This window comes from Musa acuminata, chromosome BXJ1-5, assembly GCF_036884655.1.
Source record: "Musa acuminata AAA Group cultivar baxijiao chromosome BXJ1-5, Cavendish_Baxijiao_AAA, whole genome shotgun sequence".
NCBI classification, from domain to species: Eukaryota; Viridiplantae; Streptophyta; class Magnoliopsida; order Zingiberales; family Musaceae; genus Musa; species Musa acuminata.
Window position 1 is genome coordinate 5,453,074 of NC_088331.1, and position 18,832 is coordinate 5,471,905.

General features: G+C 43.0%; 3 protein-coding genes across 4 annotated transcripts; 2 read left to right on the plus strand and 1 right to left on the minus strand.

Annotated features, from left to right (window-relative positions):
- The first annotated feature begins 832 nt into the window (after positions 1-832).
- Positions 833-8,224, plus strand: LOC135673289 (probable apyrase 2). Of its 2 annotated transcripts, XM_065182145.1 has the most exons (10): positions 1,262-1,399; positions 1,832-1,942; positions 3,053-3,181; positions 3,280-3,336; positions 3,417-3,509; positions 5,726-5,931; positions 6,153-6,241; positions 7,157-7,374; positions 7,488-7,677; positions 7,762-8,224. In XM_065182145.1, exons 2-10 carry the CDS (start codon positions 1,904-1,906, stop codon positions 7,872-7,874), a joined length of 1,134 nt encoding a protein of 377 aa, XP_065038217.1. In that variant the 5' UTR covers positions 1,262-1,399; positions 1,832-1,903; the 3' UTR covers positions 7,875-8,224. The 2 variants fall into 2 exon arrangements, with proteins under 2 accessions (XP_065038216.1, XP_065038217.1); XM_065182144.1 differs by lacking the exon at positions 1,832-1,942 and having other exon boundaries at positions 833-1,399.
- Positions 8,225-8,527: 303 nt separating this feature from the next.
- On the minus strand, positions 8,528-10,119 carry LOC135673290 (NAC domain-containing protein 68-like). The gene is made up of 3 exons (XM_065182146.1): positions 9,812-10,119; positions 9,415-9,695; positions 8,528-9,336 (listed from the first exon to the last, which is right to left on the minus strand). The coding sequence occupies exons 1-3, from the start codon at positions 9,996-9,998 to the stop codon at positions 8,866-8,868; spliced, it is 939 nt and encodes a 312-aa protein (XP_065038218.1). The 5' UTR covers positions 9,999-10,119; the 3' UTR covers positions 8,528-8,865.
- A 5,521-nt stretch (positions 10,120-15,640) lies between these two features.
- On the plus strand, positions 15,641-17,368 carry LOC135673291 (NAC domain-containing protein 87-like). The gene is made up of 3 exons (XM_065182147.1): positions 15,641-15,955; positions 16,070-16,350; positions 16,427-17,368. The coding sequence occupies exons 1-3, from the start codon at positions 15,769-15,771 to the stop codon at positions 17,018-17,020; spliced, it is 1,062 nt and encodes a 353-aa protein (XP_065038219.1). The 5' UTR covers positions 15,641-15,768; the 3' UTR covers positions 17,021-17,368.
- Positions 17,369-18,832: the final 1,464 nt, after the last annotated feature.

Sequence of the window (18,832 nt, forward strand, 5' to 3'; positions counted from 1 at the left end):
CAAGAAACCAAAATTACAAACGGAAACGATGTTGATCAGTTTAGTTCGGCTTTCAAAACACGGTACATTTTGAGTATATTATATATAATATACATAAAATGCCATCCATACTCGATGAAGATTACGTTGTTCGGTGTTTGTGGTAATGTCTGACATGGTTAGAGACCGTAAGAAGCCGATGAAGACCACGACTCCAATCAGTTAAAGGCGAAATGAAGGGTTCCATGACCACTGATTTCGAGCCTTCGTCTGACATCAACATGCAACCACACAAGCAGCCTCCGTGGAAGCAACGGGCCGGCCCTCAGCAGGACTCAAACACCATGATTTGGTCCGGGAACTGATCAGTATCGCATAGCTTCCAATGCCCCCGTTCTGTTCGACGAAATCCCTCTTATAGAAGTCGCTGTGCTGGGTTGGGAGGCTGCTGTCTCCAAGGAAGATGAGAAAAATGAAGGTCGGTGTCGGATGGCGAGAGATGGATGGGGACGGGTTGCAACGAACCAATCACGATGGTTTTCCTACCCGATTAGGTCTACCTGTCACAACTACGTGCCTTTTGATTGGATAAAATCGAAGCGGGGGCCCAAAGGTCTGCGAGGAACCATATCACCACCTGATGGCTCGGGGGCAATTCGGTCGGTCGTTCGCTAATCCGACGGCCACCAACGCCTGTTCTCATCACGTCAGCCATACGCGTAAGCCCCACGCGTGGGTCATAAATATTTCCGCAGAGACTCACTTAACTTTACATATCACTGGGTCCCACACATTTCTTGCCCATACAAAGTATTATGAGTCTTAACCAACGGCACTCTCCTCTGCTCCTTGCTTTCCTCGGTTGCCATCGAGAAGGGGGAAAGAGGGCGATTGATCTCCTCGTCGTTTCGAAGATTTCTTCTCTCTTTCTCGATCGCTTCCCCTTGTTCCGTTGATTCATCTCTAGAGAAAGCTGGAGCCGCGGCAGGAGACCCCGCTAAAGCCGCCAGCCCCGGCGCCGTCCAATGGTCAGATACGGTACCGGTCGCCGTCTGCGGCGGAACTCTCCCCCGTCCCCTCCGACACTGGTTTCGATGCCAGGATGAGGCGGGTGCGCCAGGAGTCCCTCCCCGACCGGATCCACCGCTTCCGCGGCGTCATCCTCGTCTTCTCCGTTCCTCTTCTGCTTGTTTCCTTCGTTCTGTTCCTCATGCCCCGCGCCCCCTCCCCCATTGTCTCCTCCGGGCGGAAGACGGCTCCAGGTGGAGGTGGCGTCGGTAGCGGCGGCGGGGAGTTGGGATCGAAGAGCTATGCTGTTATCTTCGACGCGGGGAGTTCGGGGAGTAGGGTTCACGTGTACTGCTTTGACGTGAATCTTGATCTGCTGAGTATCGGCAAGGAAATCGAGCTCTTCGAACAGGTATGGATATGACTGGAGCCATTATTTGATTCCAGTAATTTCCTGGTATTTAGTTTATAAATCTGAGCAATAGGTTATGGAATTATCATCATTTAGCTTCTTCTTGTACTGAAACTTACTATTTTGATCTGAAACCAAAAGCAAGTCGGCATCACATTGTTTGCGTTATTATGCTGTGGATAGATTCTGATGATTGGTTATTCTGAAGACAGGGAAAAATTATCTTATCATAAACAAATTCTCCATTAGTTTCATAAAATTCACATTCCATGAATAAGGATGCATCTAATTTTGTAGTATAGTAAGTTAAGAGGTGTCTTCTTTATGAGATTGCAATGCATATTTCTGACTTGAGATTTTATGTAGGTTGATGTTGTGGTGAATAATGTTTCAATTAGTAGTATTGGAGTAACCGAATATTTTCCTTTTTAGGTTATGGAATTTCAGTACCATCATAAACCCTCAACCAGCGCCATGGATGAGTGACAAGCAATAAATGTAACTATGCCTATTCCATCTGCTGCCTTCTGTCACTTGGTTCAGGTGGGAATCCTCCTAGACACAAACAGGTTTAATGAGAGAGATGATCCCTGTATGATGTCCAAACTGGAAACTTAAATCCTAAACCAAAAGTTTCTTCAATTTGACCCTGAGTCTAAAAATGTAAATTGTTGTGATCAAATTTTCCCCCGGTCATTTAAGTCTACCTGTTGTCTGCTCATCAACGTGGTTGTAAACGTCCTCATCAATATTCATTTTTAACTTAGTAGAAAATTGGCCCATTAATATACTTGCCATGCTAAGAGCATAAATTAGTAGAATCCCAAAGAATTTTAATTGAAAAGTAAGCCAATTTTCCTGACTAGGAAGAACAAAGATTTTTAAATCTGTTTTCAGTGCATTACAGGAGAAACAGGGACTTGGATAATCATCATCAAATTCTTTATATATTAGAATGCTTGTTTTAAGATGACTTAGTTGGGTTTAAACTTGTATAAACCAAGTTTTATTATGGACCACCTTGATGGTGAAACTTTTTCTATATTTGTGGTGTATATGGATAAACCATCATTCTCTGTTTGATCTGAATCTTCTATTAGTGCAGGAGATGATTATTCTAAGAATGACGAGTAAATGTCTATAGTATATGACACATATTTTCATCTGAACTATAACATCACTCATTAGAATGGTGCCTGACAGTATCTAATCACAAGTTTGATATAGGGTAAAATATAAGCGTAAAGTTTAAGTTCTAAAACTAGCAATTTTCTAAAAGTTGATTATATTTCACCTCATCCATTAAATTTGCACCGTGTAATCATATATGCAAATGAACTAAAATAGTCTAAATAAAGAATTATGAGAAGAATGACATGAGCCCATATCACCTAATAAATTTGTCATGGATGGTATATAAATAGTTCCTCTTTTGCATCTAAAAATTAACATTGATCTTTTACATTATAAAGGTAGTTACTGAAAATTTGCAACCTTTTATTTTCCAAATATGTGACAATGTTCTTGTATGTTCTGAATACGCAAGGAATTAGTCCTTTAAAAAGTTAATTAGCCATTAAAGAAGCTATATTTTTCTTATTCACGGACTGAGGAATTTGGGTATCTTCTCATTTCTGTTTGTCATGCATGCAGCGAACACCAGGCTTGAGCTTCTATGCCAAGAATCCTCAGGAGGCCGCAAATTCACTTGTTCCTTTATTAGAGAAAGCTGAAAGTGTTATTCCAGTAGAGTTGCGACGAACAACACCTGTCAGAGTTGGGGTAAACCATATTGAGGCTATTGGAGCCTACAGAACAATTGTAATATGAACTGCACACATACTCTTGTTCATGGCTGTCTACATATGATGCTTATGCAGGCTACAGCAGGTTTGAGAGCTTTAGGAGCTGTAACAGCTGAACAAATTCTGCAAGCGGTGAGGTTCTTGTAAGAGACATTTTAGCTCTTGCTTCTACTTGTATTTTTGTTTTTCCATGTCAACCTTATCTTCTGCAGGTTAGAGATCTCCTGCGGCAGAAGAGCTCACTAAAGTTCCAGTCAGATTGGGTGACTGTTCTAGATGGAACTCAGGAAGGTGCCTTTCAGTGGGTATATACTTGAACTTATGCTTTATGGTCTGTATATTTATGTGGAATTACCTAATTTTATTGCCTCATATATAATTATTAAAGATGAAAATGTTGACTGCTCAGTCAAATTGGTGTCAACAGGGAAAAAAAGTCCATCACTAAAACTTTTCTTTGCTGCCTTTTACTTCTTGCGTGCTAAATGCAATAATTTACTCTTATTGGCTGCAAACATGATGAGGCCTAATTGTCCGGCAACAAGTTTATTCTTGCTAAATTATGGCAAGCCAAAACTTTGTTTCTGTTCTAACTATACCAGTACTTCCTGTTGAAATTGGTGTTGTATAACTATGGAAAATCTAAAATGCATGCTCAGGCCTTGCACATTTTATCATGGCAAAGTGAACAAAAAGAACTTTCTAACTCATGATGAACTATGATTTATTGAACTCCTAATCATAATTCTACTTCACTCTTAGATTGTGCAATTACACATACCTCAGATATCTTGCAAGTTGATGAGCTATCCTAGAAATAATGTTGATTAATCAAATGTTCAATGATTTAATATGTCTATAAGACGAAAGTCAGTTCATCAAACTGAATTGAGATAAAAGATACATATCTTCCTTCTGTAGTACACATATTTGTTGGAAAAATCTTAGGGTTGACCTATCCATAATCTTCCATGCATAAAATTGTGAAACTTTGCAAAATAACAGTGAAATAGCAACAAACTAATGGAACTCATGAAACACAATTTTACATCACTCAGATGGATCTTCTTTATCTACAAGAGTACACAGGAAGATGGATCTTTATGGCTGTTGTTGCCAGACCATAGATACTTAAATGCTTGTCTTTAGTTACTAGCCAACCTATCAATCAAAAGAACTCTAAATCATCCAGCTGAGATCCATCTAACCTTCATCACTTTGAAAGACACTCCAAGAAATCATGAGATGAAAATAAAACTTTCATTCGTAGTATGTGGGGGCAGGCCTGCAAATGGAATGAACATAGCCCTTTCTGATATGACATCTAATACAACTTAAGCAAGATATGGATTATTTTGATCCAAGAATTGTTACAACAATTCTTTTAGTTTTTCATTTTTAGTGTCATATTCCGACAGCCATATGTTGGGGCCTACCATGAATGACGGCTTTAAGAATTTTGAACTATGCTCATCTTTGGACCATTGATATTTCAATAGTTATCAGTGGAAATTTGGACTTAGTAATAAGTAAACTAGGCATATTGAAAGCTTTCTGAGAAAGGGTTGTAGCATACTTTTGACATAGTGATACAGAATGCACATTGGACCTTTGTGCTGTTTTGGCTAATATTGGCCTAATTTTCTACCGCCTTAGTCTTATTCATGGGTGTTATGTCCCGACAGCGCAAGGTTGTCCACATGGATTCTTGGGCAAAGAGGCCGGAGGAGTAAGGTTGGGCCGGGGGGTTGGCTCTCGAGTGTCTGTCGCATTTTTGTGGCCGACCCGAGGTGGAGCTTGATTAGCTTCGTCCACACCGAGATCCTGCACGACTGGTCGACGTCGGGAGGGGGATTCTCGACTCGACCCCTCAAATGTTTAAGTTAGCACATGGTCTTAGTAGCGAAAAAGATTCCCCCCTTTTCCTCAGGCCAGGGTATCAGTATTTATACTTGTGGCGACAACTCTGTTGTACGCGGGTCGTTAATGGCACCGATGCTTCATCCGGTGCAACTATGCAAGGGGTCGGCCCGTATGCTCTTGACGACGTGTCCAGTCCCTCGTTGTGCGGCGTTGACCTGTGCGACTCCGGGCGGCACGGAGTCGGCTGTACGTCGTCTGTCGAGCTGGCTGTGCTTTCTCCGGACACTCGCCAGGCACATCCCCCACATCGGCTCCTTGGTGGCTGCCAGCTATCAGTGCATGGGTGGCGTCGGAATATTCCCTATCAGTGGGGTAGTAAAGAACTCTAAAATCAAGCTAGTGATACATTCTCACGTCCTGAGTCGAAAATATATATATATATATATATATATATATATATATATATATATATATAATTTTACTCCTCTCAATGTTCTTTTGTCTTTAATTTGTGTTTTACTTTTCCAGATTTTATTTATTTCCTACTATCTCAATTGCTGCTCACCATCTGAATATCAAGATAATGGTTTTTGGTTGACGGGTCATTCTTATTTTAATGTCTTATGCTTATTTTCTCATGAAAACTATTCATGTATAGGTCACTATTAATTATCTCTTGGGGAAACTAGGAAAGTCGTACTGGGACACAGTCGGAGTTGTTGATCTAGGGGGTGGATCTGTTCAAATGGCTTATGCTATTTCAGAAAATGATGCTGCAAATGCTCCAAAAATCTCAAATGAAGAACATTCTTATGTGCAACAGCTATTTCTAAAAGGAACAAGCTATCACCTTTATGTCCACAGGTGACATTTTTTGTCCAACTGTGAGGACATCTTCTAGTTCTTTTTGGAGTTAGACTGTTATATGGTAAATCATCTTTTGGGTAAGGTTCATAAATGTTGTATTGTTTTTCAAGATTCATATGCTGGCTGTTCTTGTGGTCAATTTAGGAGTTAATCATAAAGCAGACTAGCATTTTCCAGTGTTCCAAAATGTGCACCTGATTGACTTACTGCCTTTGTAGTTACTTGCACTATGGTCTGCTAGCCGTTCGTGCAGAAATACTGAAGGCTGCTGATGGTAATAGTAAATGTATTTTGGATGGTTATAATGGTATGTTTGAGAGTACTCTTCCCATGCTCAATCCTTCCTAGTATATCCATAATTCTTTTGTAATGTTCTTGACTTAATGCAGTCATTTATTTCACATTTTTGTTGGATGTCTTCCTATAGGAAGTTTATGTACACATCCCAAGAAAACTAGAGAATAAAAAAAAATGTTTTGCATTTTCAGATGGTCCTCTAAATTGTCTGCCATCTTTTATTCAGGTGTTGCCTATTGCTTTTTGTTTATAATTTCCACACACTTCATTCCACAGTTGATCTGAACCATTTCCATCTCTCAGTTGTCTGATGACCATCTCTCTTATAACCATGAAAATAGCCAAGAGAAAGTAATACCATTTAGATTTGTTCATTGCATGCCATAAAGAAGAAACTATTAATGCTTGGAGACCCCTATTAGAATCCATGAATTTATATGTTTAGTACCGTGCAAGCAGCAGTAGAAACTAGTGTTCATTGGATAATAAATATATTTGGTGACAACTTTTAGCGTTTCATTCATCAACATGTTAAATATTTTTAATCCTTTGCAGTTATTTCTGCATTACAACAGCAACCAATCAGAATTATCTGTCTAAAATATAGACAACCGAGAGAGCTGCAGTGATCTTGTTAATCTATTTTCTTTGCATCTGATACTGGTCATAAAAGTTTCTCATAATTACTTTCTCAGTCTTATGTTTAGTGCATAATTTTGAATCTACATGTCAATATTTATTTACATCATGAGGCCCTTGCCAATGGGGGTTCGAGAGAATTAAAACACACAACCTTATCTATCCAAGAGGGGAAACTGTTTTTGTTATTTAAACCCTGGTCACTTGGACCACCATTTATTTGCTTTTGCCATTTAAATGGGAATATATCAATTTTAATATATGTATGTTTTTGTTTTTGTGTAAGGATCATATAAATATGGGGAGAAGGAATACAAAGCTGTTGCTTCACCTTCTGGTGCTAGTTATTCCAAGTGCAGGAGTGACACTATTAAAGCTCTCAAAGTTGATGAACCAACGTGTACCCACATGAAGTGTACATTTGGTGGTGTCTGGAACGGCGGAGGTGGAGATGGGCAGCGAAATCTCTTTGTAGCATCCTTTTTCTTTGATAGAGCTGTTGAGGTATTGCCGTTTTTGGTTCCTTCTGCCTGGTTCACTGTTTTGTCCTTTCAACCAATATTTTCATTTGTGCATATTGCTTCTGTGTCTAACTGTAATTGTATGTGTCACCTCAGGCTGGTTTTGTAGATCACAAGGTGCCAGTTGCCAAGGTCAAACCAGCAGAGTTCAAGGTTGTTGCAAAGCGTGCTTGCAAACTAAATGTGGAGAAAGCAAAAGCCACCTATCCTCGTGTCCAAGACGACAATCTTCCTTACCTGTGCATGGATCTTGTATACCAGTTCACATTGCTGGTCGATGGATTTGGTGCGTTGAAACTAATGATGCTGTTGTTTAATGTTGTGTCACTTCCAGCAATCTTACTTACCTTTCTTTTGTGATCTGACACAGGTCTGGACCCATACCAAGAGATCACTCTGGTAAAGAAGGTGAAGTATGGTGATGCATTTGTTGAGGCAGCATGGCCTCTGGGTAGTGCCATCGAAGTTGCATCAACACCATAGATAGAGTCCCTTGTACATGGTCCACCAACTGCTTCGATGATTCGGATATTCTGCTCCAGTTTTGGAGCCCCAGCAAATCTGATTAACCTCAGGTTCATTGCTACTCCTGCTGCTTTGCTTTGGGATTAAGGGCAACTGAGGGAGCATTCTCCATCGCAATTTTGCCTAGAATTTGATTGCTCTTCAATTAGTAAACCACAGAGGGAGGGAGGACTGCAATTTACAGGTACTTGCACTGACCATTCATTTTACATTTTGTATTCGGTGCTGAGATGAGATTGCCATTTTGTGATTCAGACCTTATCAGAAGTACATAATGTCCTATTGGTTTCTACCCAATATCTTGCATATATCTGTTGTATTGTCTCTTGTGCATGTATGTGAGTGCCATACTTCACCTGACATTTGGTGCATCATAAGTTTCAATCCTTGTCATTTTTTTCGTTGTAATTTGTGAAGTTTATTTCAGTGTGATGCAAATTAAAACAAAATTACTCCAAATCTCTACTAGGTAACTTAACAAACTCCAAATTCTCATTCATGGGGGAGAACAGTCATTTCCAAAACAAAAATCTTTTATTAGGGATATAATAATCTTCAAGCTACGCGTTCTCCTAGAGAGCATTTATACAATGAGTTAGTTCTGGAGGCAATTGTCTTTGATTAAGCATTCTATATAAATGAAACAATTTAACTTATACACTGTTGATAACACTAAACCAAAGTTAAACTTTGTAATGTTATCAACTCTTTTAGCAGCAAGTAAAACACATTCTATGACCAGGCTGATGTTGCATGTTCACCAGCCTTTTTTTTCCTCCTACTGATACACTTCTAAAATGAGAAGAATACAAACAAACAAATGAATCTGATGCTACTGCCATGTTACAACTTGAAGTTGTTATCTCAAGGTGCTTTGAGCCCCAAGTGCTTGAGAGTTCCGACTACTATATTAACACATACACACACGGTCTTGTTGATTTGGCCCTCTTTAGCTCCAAAATGGTGGCATGTTGATTTGGCTCTGATTGAGATAAGGAGAACCTAATATTGAACTGTAGTAATCCTGGTCTGAAATATCAGCAACTGATGTGGTAGGTCCAATTGCTGCCAAAGCACCCTGGAACTCATCCAGATTCAAGTCCGTGAACCAATCATCAGCCTCTTCTTTCATTCCTTCCACAATTTGAAAGTTGCTACTAACAGTGGCGGCTCTCCCATGATGAAGTCCTACAGAAGCCTGAGATGGGTTGCTTCCGGGTTGACACGGATCGCCGAATTCGAGCGACGCATCGTGTTCTATATCTGATTCTGTAGTCCAGAGACTATCTGACCTCGTGTCATCAGTAGCCACGAAGGAGTCCATTGTTCTCCCAAAGGATGCTGCCACCGCTTTCTTCTGCTGCGTCTTCTCCCAGTTGTTCTTCTTGTTGTACAAGCGGCAGAGCACCCAATCATCCAGCTGCAGTACAGGAAATCCGATCAATTAGGGCCTGCCAGAGATCGAGAAAGTAGTACTTGCGTGAGTCTGAGACAATACCCTTCTGCTGCCCTTCTTGTTCGCTGATCGATCGGTGTCGGCGAGTCGGTACTCATGCATGATCCAATCGGTCTTGACTCCTTTGGGCGCCTTCCCTTGGTAGAACACCAGAGCTTTCTTGATCCCGAGAGGCCGACTGCCCGGCGGCGAGACGGGCTTATCGGCCCCTGTTGCTTTCCAGTACCCTCTTCCGGCTGTCCTGTTCGGCCTCGAGCCGTTCGGGTACTTCCGATCCCTCGGCGTAAAAAAGTACCATTCCCTCTGCCCGAACAACGCCATCTCTGCACAATTCAGAACACCAGAAGGTGATTCGAGATGCATGGAAGGTGTTTGATGCATTAAAATCCAGATCGACGTTTGCATCCTAACTGTTCGATCTGATGTGATGATAACCTACCTGGAAGGTCCCAGGGGTCGTACTTGTAGAGATCGACCTCGCGGATGATCGGCACGGGGAGGCGCTGGCCGGCGGCCCTGCGGCAGAGGTAGTGGACGACGAGCTCCTCGTCGGTGGGATGGAACCGGAACCCCGGCGGCAGGTTCAGCTCGGCCTCCGCGTCTCTTTCTCTGCCCATCACGCCCATGTCTCCGGCCGCAGCTCTTATGGATCCAACACCTGTATCGTCCGCCCCGATCCCTGAAGAAGCTTTTGCTTGCTCGATTTAGGCGTTGATTTAGGTCGACACGGTATTTAAATACGTGAGGGTGTTTGGATGCGCACGAGCCCAACATGTTGGACTCGTCTCTTGGAATTTGTGCAGGGCGGACGCATGTCGAGAGAGGAGATGGCGAGGGTGGTGCGAGGAAGGTTCGTGGCGCCAAATGGGTGGGAAGTCGGTTGGGGCAGAACGGTGTGGTCAAAGCCATGGACTCGGCCGATGGAGATGTCGATGGAATATCCGGGTTCAAAACACCGGCATCGACATGTCGTTGCTACCATGATGACGTCATTGGGTATGCTTCCCCCTCTCTGTTTTGCACGTGCTGGGTTTGCAATAGCCGTCTTGCCACCGCAAATGGCGGCGGCCGCCGACGCATGCGGCTGTCGAATTACTTATATAAATATATATATATATAATATCAGGAGCTAATGATATAGAATTTTAAAGGGCTAATTTATGGGAAAAGCTACTGATTTTTCTCGACTAGTGTTTTTTTCTTTTTTTTTGTTAGTGTCTCACTATCTATCAATTTCAAATTTATATCCTTGGTCGGACATTTCAAATCAGTTCAATTATAACATCTTAAAATACGATAAAATACAATATAAATTATTATTTTTATCATTTATGATGTTTCAAAATTATATTTTGATTGATTTAAAAAATAAAAAAAAAATTTAAAATGTATGCCTGTTATAGTTTTTAGATATAAATTAACTTATCATCTTTGATGGAGCTTCAAATATGTATTATTATTGGTTTGAGAGTAAGGATATTAGAAAAAAAAAACTTGTCTTATATGCTAATTATAGTATTTTTATTAGTTATAATTTTTTAAGGAAAATCACCTTACAAAAAAATAATAATAAATAAAATGGATGATCTTTTCAAAAAGAATACCTAATTTTAAATCAACTGAATTTTCAAAAAGAAAAAATCATGCTTTTTTTGACTTCCTTGAAAAAGATACCGCTTGTTCTTATCCAGACAGCTAAGAGGAACTTGGGACATGGAACAGTAAGCATCAGCAATGCTGAATGCATCCTGTGATGTCACTGCTTATGGTTTTGTGTGCATCCAAGATGCTGGTGTTTCGAAGGAAATAGGCCCTGCATGCCACCTGTCACTCTCTGGATTCTTCCATCGCTTTGACCACCGGAGAGCCGCGATGGTCTCAGTCAAAGGGTTCAGCCGCTGGTGCGTCTGAAAAGTCCTCCTTCACAGGTCCAAGCCCTCGATCGGAATTGGCATCACCCACCCGTGGGCGGAGGCTGCTATCCCTACCTCGACTGTTCTTTAGCAGGTGAGGGTGATGTCTATGAATTCCTGCATGTGTGAGTTGACAGTTAAAAATACATCAAGGAAAGGTGAGATATAATCAACGAATTGACTCGTTCAACTCAGGTTTGCTATCTTTTGTCATCGGTTTTCCTATGAGCAACAGTTCGAGGTCCAACATAGAAACTCATCCCCAATTTGGCCTACTTGAACTCGAAGTCCAACCCACATTCTAGTTCTGTCTTAATCCAATCCAAAGCTTAAACTAAACTTATCGAAGAGATGATGAGGGGACTGATAAGGTGGTTTCTATATATTTCTTACTCAAATTAACTCTCTAATCGTAATTAGCATCTGCTAATTAGAGTTCCATAGACAGATGCTAAAATTCCAAGGATGTGAAAATGCTGCATTGCTTGAGTAAATACATCTTCTCGCTTGATCTCGATCAGCAACACTGAAGAACAGCAAATGCAAGCAGTGCCGGCTCTCCAGAACCTCAGACAAAACGTATATCACTGGAACTCTTGATCAGCTGAGACCTGAAGAGTTGGGATTTGGCTATCCATAACCTCATACACGACGTATATCACAGGAACTATTGATCAGCTGAGACCTGAAGAGTTCAGATTTGAGAGCCAACAAACGTTCCATCTCGATCCGGTACTCGTTTAAACCAGCACGTTTATAACGCCGGTCAAGCTGCAGCTGAGTCCAAGGACAACAGTTAATTAGAAGATGAGTAGTTGAGCTGCTCGAGCTCGTACACGCTTGCAGCGGACACCGTTCCTTTCGCCATTGATGTCTCGAGGACATGGGTGTCTGCTCGACTTGGACAAAGAAGACGCATCCGTCCAAGTGCAGTAGTTACTCCAATTTGACCTAATAATGTCTCTTGCTGCATCTCTCACGGGAGATGTATACCAACCATAACCTATGTGGAACAGATATTAAGTTACAGCATTGAATGCCTCCATCTTGGTCCAGGTGTCATTGTTCTTGGTCGACAACGAAAGCTTCATCTGTTGCTTCCATCTTAGCCCTATCAACAAGCGTTGCTATCTTGGCTGAAATGTGGAGTACCTACTTGATAGGGCGTATTTTGGCCTACGTGAACCATCGACAGACGCTGCAGACCGACGTAATACCGTACGCCTCTAGAAGCGCGGGGTGCTCGTCACGTCAAGCTCCAACGGTGCGACTGTGCAGCCTGACCATCCTAAGAGCTGGGGGCGATACCGTCTAACGTTAGGGCAGTGTCGTCTGACGCCGCTCAAGCACCCTTGAAGACGTTATCTCGTTAGAGAAGTTGTTCCGCTCCCAGAGTCAACGATCATGCTGGACCAGGGCCCGACCAATTCCCGCACGCAGGTATAAATACTCCCGAAGAGATCTAGAAAAAGGGGGAGGAGGAAGAAAAGAGAAAAAACCAATCTATCTTGCTCGTCGGAGGGGCCAAAGTTCGGACACACCCGACGAAGGCCTTTTTGCAAGGAGGTGGTCGTCATCAAGCCGCAGGCACCTTCACCCCGAAGTCGTCTCCCAATATGCAGAGGAGGGCGACCCAGTAGCTCGGATCCGACAGGTGCCAGTCTCGTCTCCCGTTCCAAAGAGGAGCCTGCGTGGTAAGAAAGGTCGCCATCTATCCAAGAGACGAGCGAACACATCTTCCCACAAACGAAGCTCGAGGTCGACGGACCTTGGAAAGTCAACCCTCGTATTCCCACCAGAAGTTTTCGACGTCGGCACGTGGGCCTAATCGTGCTGACTCATCAGTCACAATACCTTTGTTAACTAACACTACTCATGTTCACGGTGCCTAACATTCTTGTCTAAAATCATTTACAATCTCTTGGGATAGAGTAGTGTGATTCGAACCACATAAACTCACAATATTCTTCCCTCTCCCTGTAATCTCCCTGCTCTTTCTCTCACACGATCGACATCCTTGAATCCTAGTAAGTCGCAGGAAGCAAGATTTAACACTAGGCATTTAAGATCATACGTGGGATAGTATGGGCATCTCAAATTTATTGAAGATCATGATGCCAACTAGCACAGATTCATATGCAAGAGACAGCTATTGCAGTCTTCCGAAGCAACACAACCTTGCCCTCCATATTGAGTAGGAAGAGATCAACCCAAGAAGATGGTTTCCTTGAAGGCATAGAGATGATGATAAGGCCTCACTGTTAAGCTGTGTATTGATGTGACTGTTTCGAGTTGAAGGCCATGCGTACAATCACATCAGACAAAAAACTATGCACCAATGATTGGTGCAGTTGACGATGCCTATGAAGCCAAACGTATTGTAATTCCTTGTTGTCCGGACATCATCACTTGTGACTCCACATGTGAGGCTCCATTATTTAGTATTGGAGTGGCTCTACAGCCTCTTGTCACCACGATGAGGTCTGTATCCCACAAGTAATCGGTACATCTCATGGGCATTGGGCAGAATGGGTTTAGGGCACGAAGACGCACGTGCCCGAGACTTGGCCGGCACCCCCGTGACTCGCGGTTCGCCATGTGTCATTCCAGTATTGCACTCCAAGATTCAATTAAAATATAATAATAATAATAAATAAATAAATAAATAAATAAATAAATAAATAATAATAATCCACTCGTATATTTGGCCACACCACAAAGTCTCCCACATCATTACGGTATTAAAGGAATTAATTACCATCATTAACGAGCACTTGTCAGCGAAAGCTTCTTTTCGACTCTAATCGCTAGTCTAATCCGAATCTTCTCGTCTAAACCGGTCCCCGCCATGTGGAGCTCCAGCTTGCAAGTCCACGTCATGCCGAGCATCTCGCAAGGATACCATCGCCGCCGCCGCCACGCGCCGCCATTTGCTCATCGATTCCGATCGAGGGGTACTGCTAATCTCGTTTTCTAATCAAGCTTATACTGCAGCCTCTCTGTAACGGTTGTTGATGTCACATTACCGATGCACAGCAACACTGAGGTCTCAATTTAAAAAGAGGAAGACGAAGCAGTCTCGACATAATTTGGATCGGCTAATCCGTGTCATGCATTTAAACTTGGACCTGGCTCGCCGTTGACTAACTAATCATTGTAGAATTAGAGGTGATGATGAAGTCAACACCTAACATCGAGTTATTTAGCCAATTTGCTCTCTTCTTCTTCTTCTTCTTCTTCTTCTCTCTTCTCTCTGGCCATCTCATATGGTTGCCTTCAGGATTAGCTTCCCCCGCACTGCACATGGATATATACTTAAAGGTGTTGTGGAAGTTAATCTCAGCCCGTTGCCTTGCAAGTAAATCTATACCGATCATAAGCTTAACTAATAAGGAGCCACGTCGGAGGCGAGGCGTGCGATCGATTGACCTGTTGCTGCTGCTGCAACGCGACTTATAATATATGTGGATCCTACTCCCTTCCAGCTCAGCATGGGCCCCACGCCATTATCTAAAGCATTTCTTTACAGAGATGTGAAAGCTTGCTGGCTTTGATGATCTCCTGCAGTTGGTCTCTTCTTCAGTCAAATTACTTTTATTGCTATTTATTTTCACTTTTGTTCTGGATATCCTTTGAAGATTACATGACCATATGAAATGAATTAACTTGGATCGATCGCCTCCGTCTTCTAATTTTCTCTCGCGATGAAAAGAAAAAAGGGAAATCCAACATTATTATTTTTTGCTTTTAGCTTTTACCGGAGGAGAGGTAGAATGATTGAGGTGTTCAGCCATGTGCCATCAATATCATCTTTATCTCGAGTATCATCAAATGTGGAGCAGTCCTACTCTGAGCAAACACCTTGTTACCTCATCTTCTCCAAGATTCCAGTGGTCGGGTTCAGCTGCATGTAGCCATGAGGTGTTTCCACCTTATCTTCAACCCCACCTAATTCATCCCCCTCCTCTTCGACCAGTTGTCACGCTGCATCGCCGTCGTTGCATTCACGAGATGAGTGGCACAAACACTGGTCCACACAGCACAGGAACAGCTCCTAGGTGCAGAGGGGGGCTTGTTTGTCAGCTAGCAGCAGATTCCTAGAAACCACACCACATGCACAAATAACAGTCGAAGATAAAGGTATGAAAAGGTTGGAGGGGGAGAGGAAGACCACGACAAACTCGGTGTATTTTTAATGGGGAAAAGAATAATATGGGCAAGGAAGCCTATAACAGCAGCATTTAAGAATTGGATGGACCCCTTCCCATTGAGGCTTCTCTTGGAAGTGCCTTGAGCTGCACGGATCTCGGGCCTTGATATCCTCCTCCTATTTAAACCCTCCCCTCCGCGCCCCCCATTCCATTCTTTTCTTTCTTAAATCCACCTTGAATTCACAGCAATTTGGGTGTTTTCTCCCTTTGTTTCCTTCCTTCTCCTTGGGTCTCCAACCTTGTCTGATTTCTCTTTGCTCGGAGGTGCAACCATGGCTGATGTCCCGGTGCTGGACAAGGGGGACGACTGCATGGACTTGCCCCCTGGCTTCAGATTCCACCCCATGGATGAAGAGATCATCACTCACTACCTCTCGCGAAAGATCATCAACCATGGATTCACTGCAAGAGCAATAGGAGAGGTGGACTTGAACAGGTGCGAGCCATGGGATCTTCCAAGTAAGCTGCTTCTTCTTCATGTCACGGATTAATTCGTTCCCATGCCTTCTCTCCTGTTTTTGATCTCTTGGCTGAACTTTGTGCGCGTGGGTGTGCTGCTTAATTTTGTGTCAGGCAAGGCTAAGATGGGAGAGAAGGACATGTACTTCTTCTGCCAGCGGGACAGGAAGTACCCGACTGGCATGAGGACCAACAGGGCTACCGAATCTGGCTACTGGAAAGCCACCGGAAAAGATAAGGAGATTTATAGGGGAAAGGGAGTGCTGGTTGGCATGAAGAAGACCCTTGTTTTCTACAAAGGAAGAGCTCCCAAAGGGCAGAAGACTAACTGGGTGATGCATGAATTCCGGCTCGAAGGCAAATACTCTCTCCCAAATCTCCCAAAATCTGCAAAGGTAAACTTCCGTCTTCTGTCATATTCTTCTCTTGCTCGTTCCACATCTAAAAGAAATCAGATTTGTATTATTGCAGGATGAATGGGTCGTGTGTAGGGTCTTCCACAAGAGCATAGGACCGAAGAAAAGCCCACCACCTGGCACGGAAAGGATCAACTCTTATGCTGATGATCTTTTGGACTCCGGCACCTTGCCTCCCCTAATGGATCCCCCTCACATGGAATACACGATGGGGCCTGGTTCCAGCTTCACCAACAATGATCAGATCTTTGACTTCAAAGCCCTTCCTCCCAGCTTCACCGCCATGATGGCCATGGAGAATCAACAGGTCATGAACCACCACCAGATGATCTCAAATCCACTTCCTCACAACCCGGCTTTATACGCTCAACCCCCTCGGCAAAGCGCCTACTACTCGCTCCTGGGTTCCGCGAATCCCGGCTACTTGCACCATGACGAAGCAACGATGGGGGCTTTCGCTACTACGGACAACGATGCACCATCCGCCATAAGGAAGCACTGCAAGGTGGAGCAGTACTCGAACCAATCCATGGGATGTCCCTCGCAGGACACCGGACTGAGCACTGACCACAACACCGAGATCTCGTCCGTCGTGTCCAAGCACTACGTCGACGACTTCGACGACCCCTGGACAAACTACGGATTCTGAGCCATTCCCGGAAGGCGCCCCCTGGTAATATACGCGCGCTAGCAGCACCATTTTTAGGATCCATTGATTTGCCCAAGGCCACTCATGTCTTATTTGTCAGAGAGTGCAGGCCTTGTCCTTAGATTTCCTCACTGTACATAGAGTTCCGGTTGTCCATTATACGCGCAGATCAAAGTCTTCTATGTTCATAGAACGAACGGAGAAGAAGGTGTGAGCACTGATGTCGGGGTTTGATTCTTTGGTTGTGTTAGTATGTGATTGTAACTAGTAGGATTTGTGTCTCTAATGAATTGACCTGGTGTAGTACATATATATATATATTATTGTTCTTGGTTTCTGTCTCTCCAACTCCAGCTTTTCCATAGATATAGTTCCGATCCATATCTTCATCTTCTGGGCTTGGATCGTAGTGGCTGGACACATTGCAGGATTCAAAGGGGGTGTAAGAAAGAAGAAGAAGGTTTGTTAGAAGGGGGGGAAAGAAGAAACGCTTTAAAGTCGGGTTAAAGGTGAGGAGAGATGGATGGAGATGCAAGTGGAGGTGTTATATTCTTGTGAGTTGCTTCCGCCAATAATAGCTTGCTTTCCATTCAAAGCAAAGCGTTTCTGGTCATCTCAAAGACCTCAAATCCCCCCCACCTTTCATGCATCAAACTACGGAGGAAGAAAGAAGTGGGAATATTCCTCCTCGGCCACCCTTCTCCTCACCTCTGTATGCATTAACTGTATACGGCTGCACTCCCCTTACAAAGACATACTTCATCCGAGTGAATGTATGCAACTCGAAATAAATTCTTTAGATCAATCAATTCACTAGCATACTATGAGTTGTCGTGGATGGATCAACCAAGTGTGGATGCTGACATGCATAGCATATGTACAATATGCTGATACATTACGTATACGCATCGTATGCTCAGAAACTTTCCCCACTCAAGTACCCTCACAAGGAGCTTCTTCATAATCCAAGCAGTAGACACAACCATATATATGTCATGGTTACATCAGTCTTGCACAGTATAGGTTACATCTTAAGCATAACTTGCATCTGAAATGTATCTGTAACAAGCTACTTTCTCGTTTCTTCTTTTAAGAAGACTTGAACCTCATTGAATGCGAGTTTCTCTGGCAAAACAAGAGATTTTGTCTGTTTTCCTTTTCCTCTTTAATGTTATAATGGTAAGTAATATGAGGTTTTTCTTCAAACTTAGCTTCGTTGCCCAGATTTCTTCTACCGAAGAGTATGTTATCCAGAAGGAATCCAAAGAAGAAATTGATAAAGAAAGGCTGCTAAACATGGGACGAGAGAAGGATGGGAAGGACTTGCCACATTTCTCTGATAGCAGAAAGCGATGTGGATAGAATGGGGCCAAAAGAAAGATCCCATCTTTCTAGTTGAGATGAGGATGCACCCCCATCATATATGCTTCGCTCACATGAGACACAGTCTTCTCCTCATGATTTCTAGCCTCTCATTAGTTTAATCCAGTCTTAAAGCCATGAGTGATGTGCGACTTCCCCCACCTTTGACACAAAGCAGCCACGAGGATTAGCTTCGAGCGTAGGGGGGGTGGCCTCGTTGATGCATCCATCACAGTGGCATGACATCACCGACCCCTAGTTGATAAGGTTTGGTAACTGGAGGTCTTTAAACATGCCTTTAACCTACCTACCCTCTCTCTCTCTCTCTTCTCTCTCTCTCTCTCTCTCTCTCTCTCTCTCTCTCACACCTTTTTCACTTTCAATGCGTGTGTCATTGTGAAGACTCTCGGAAACACTTCTAGAACGTTGCAACATAGTATATTTAATTAC

Coding starts and splice junctions, on each gene's coding strand:
- LOC135673290 (XM_065182146.1), bottom strand. CDS start 9,998: ATGGGCGTGATGGGCAGAGAAAGAGACGCGGAGGCCGAGCTGAACCTG. Junction 9,696..9,811: donor CGACCCCTGGGACCTTCCAG/GTAGGTTATCAT, acceptor TGAATTGTGCAG/AGATGGCGTTGTTCGGGCAG. Junction 9,337..9,414: donor ACAAGAAGGGCAGCAGAAGG/GTATTGTCTCAG, acceptor CCTGTACTGCAG/CTGGATGATTGGGTGCTCTG.
- LOC135673291 (XM_065182147.1), top strand. CDS start 15,769: ATGGCTGATGTCCCGGTGCTGGACAAGGGGGACGACTGCATGGACTTG. Junction 15,956..16,069: donor CGAGCCATGGGATCTTCCAA/GTAAGCTGCTTC, acceptor ATTTTGTGTCAG/GCAAGGCTAAGATGGGAGAG. Junction 16,351..16,426: donor ATCTCCCAAAATCTGCAAAG/GTAAACTTCCGT, acceptor GTATTATTGCAG/GATGAATGGGTCGTGTGTAG.
- LOC135673289 (XM_065182144.1), top strand. CDS start 1,082: ATGAGGCGGGTGCGCCAGGAGTCCCTCCCCGACCGGATCCACCGCTTC. Junction 5,932..6,152: donor TATCACCTTTATGTCCACAG/GTGACATTTTTT, acceptor CTGCCTTTGTAG/TTACTTGCACTATGGTCTGC. Junction 6,242..7,156: donor TATTTTGGATGGTTATAATG/GTATGTTTGAGA, acceptor TTTTTGTGTAAG/GATCATATAAATATGGGGAG.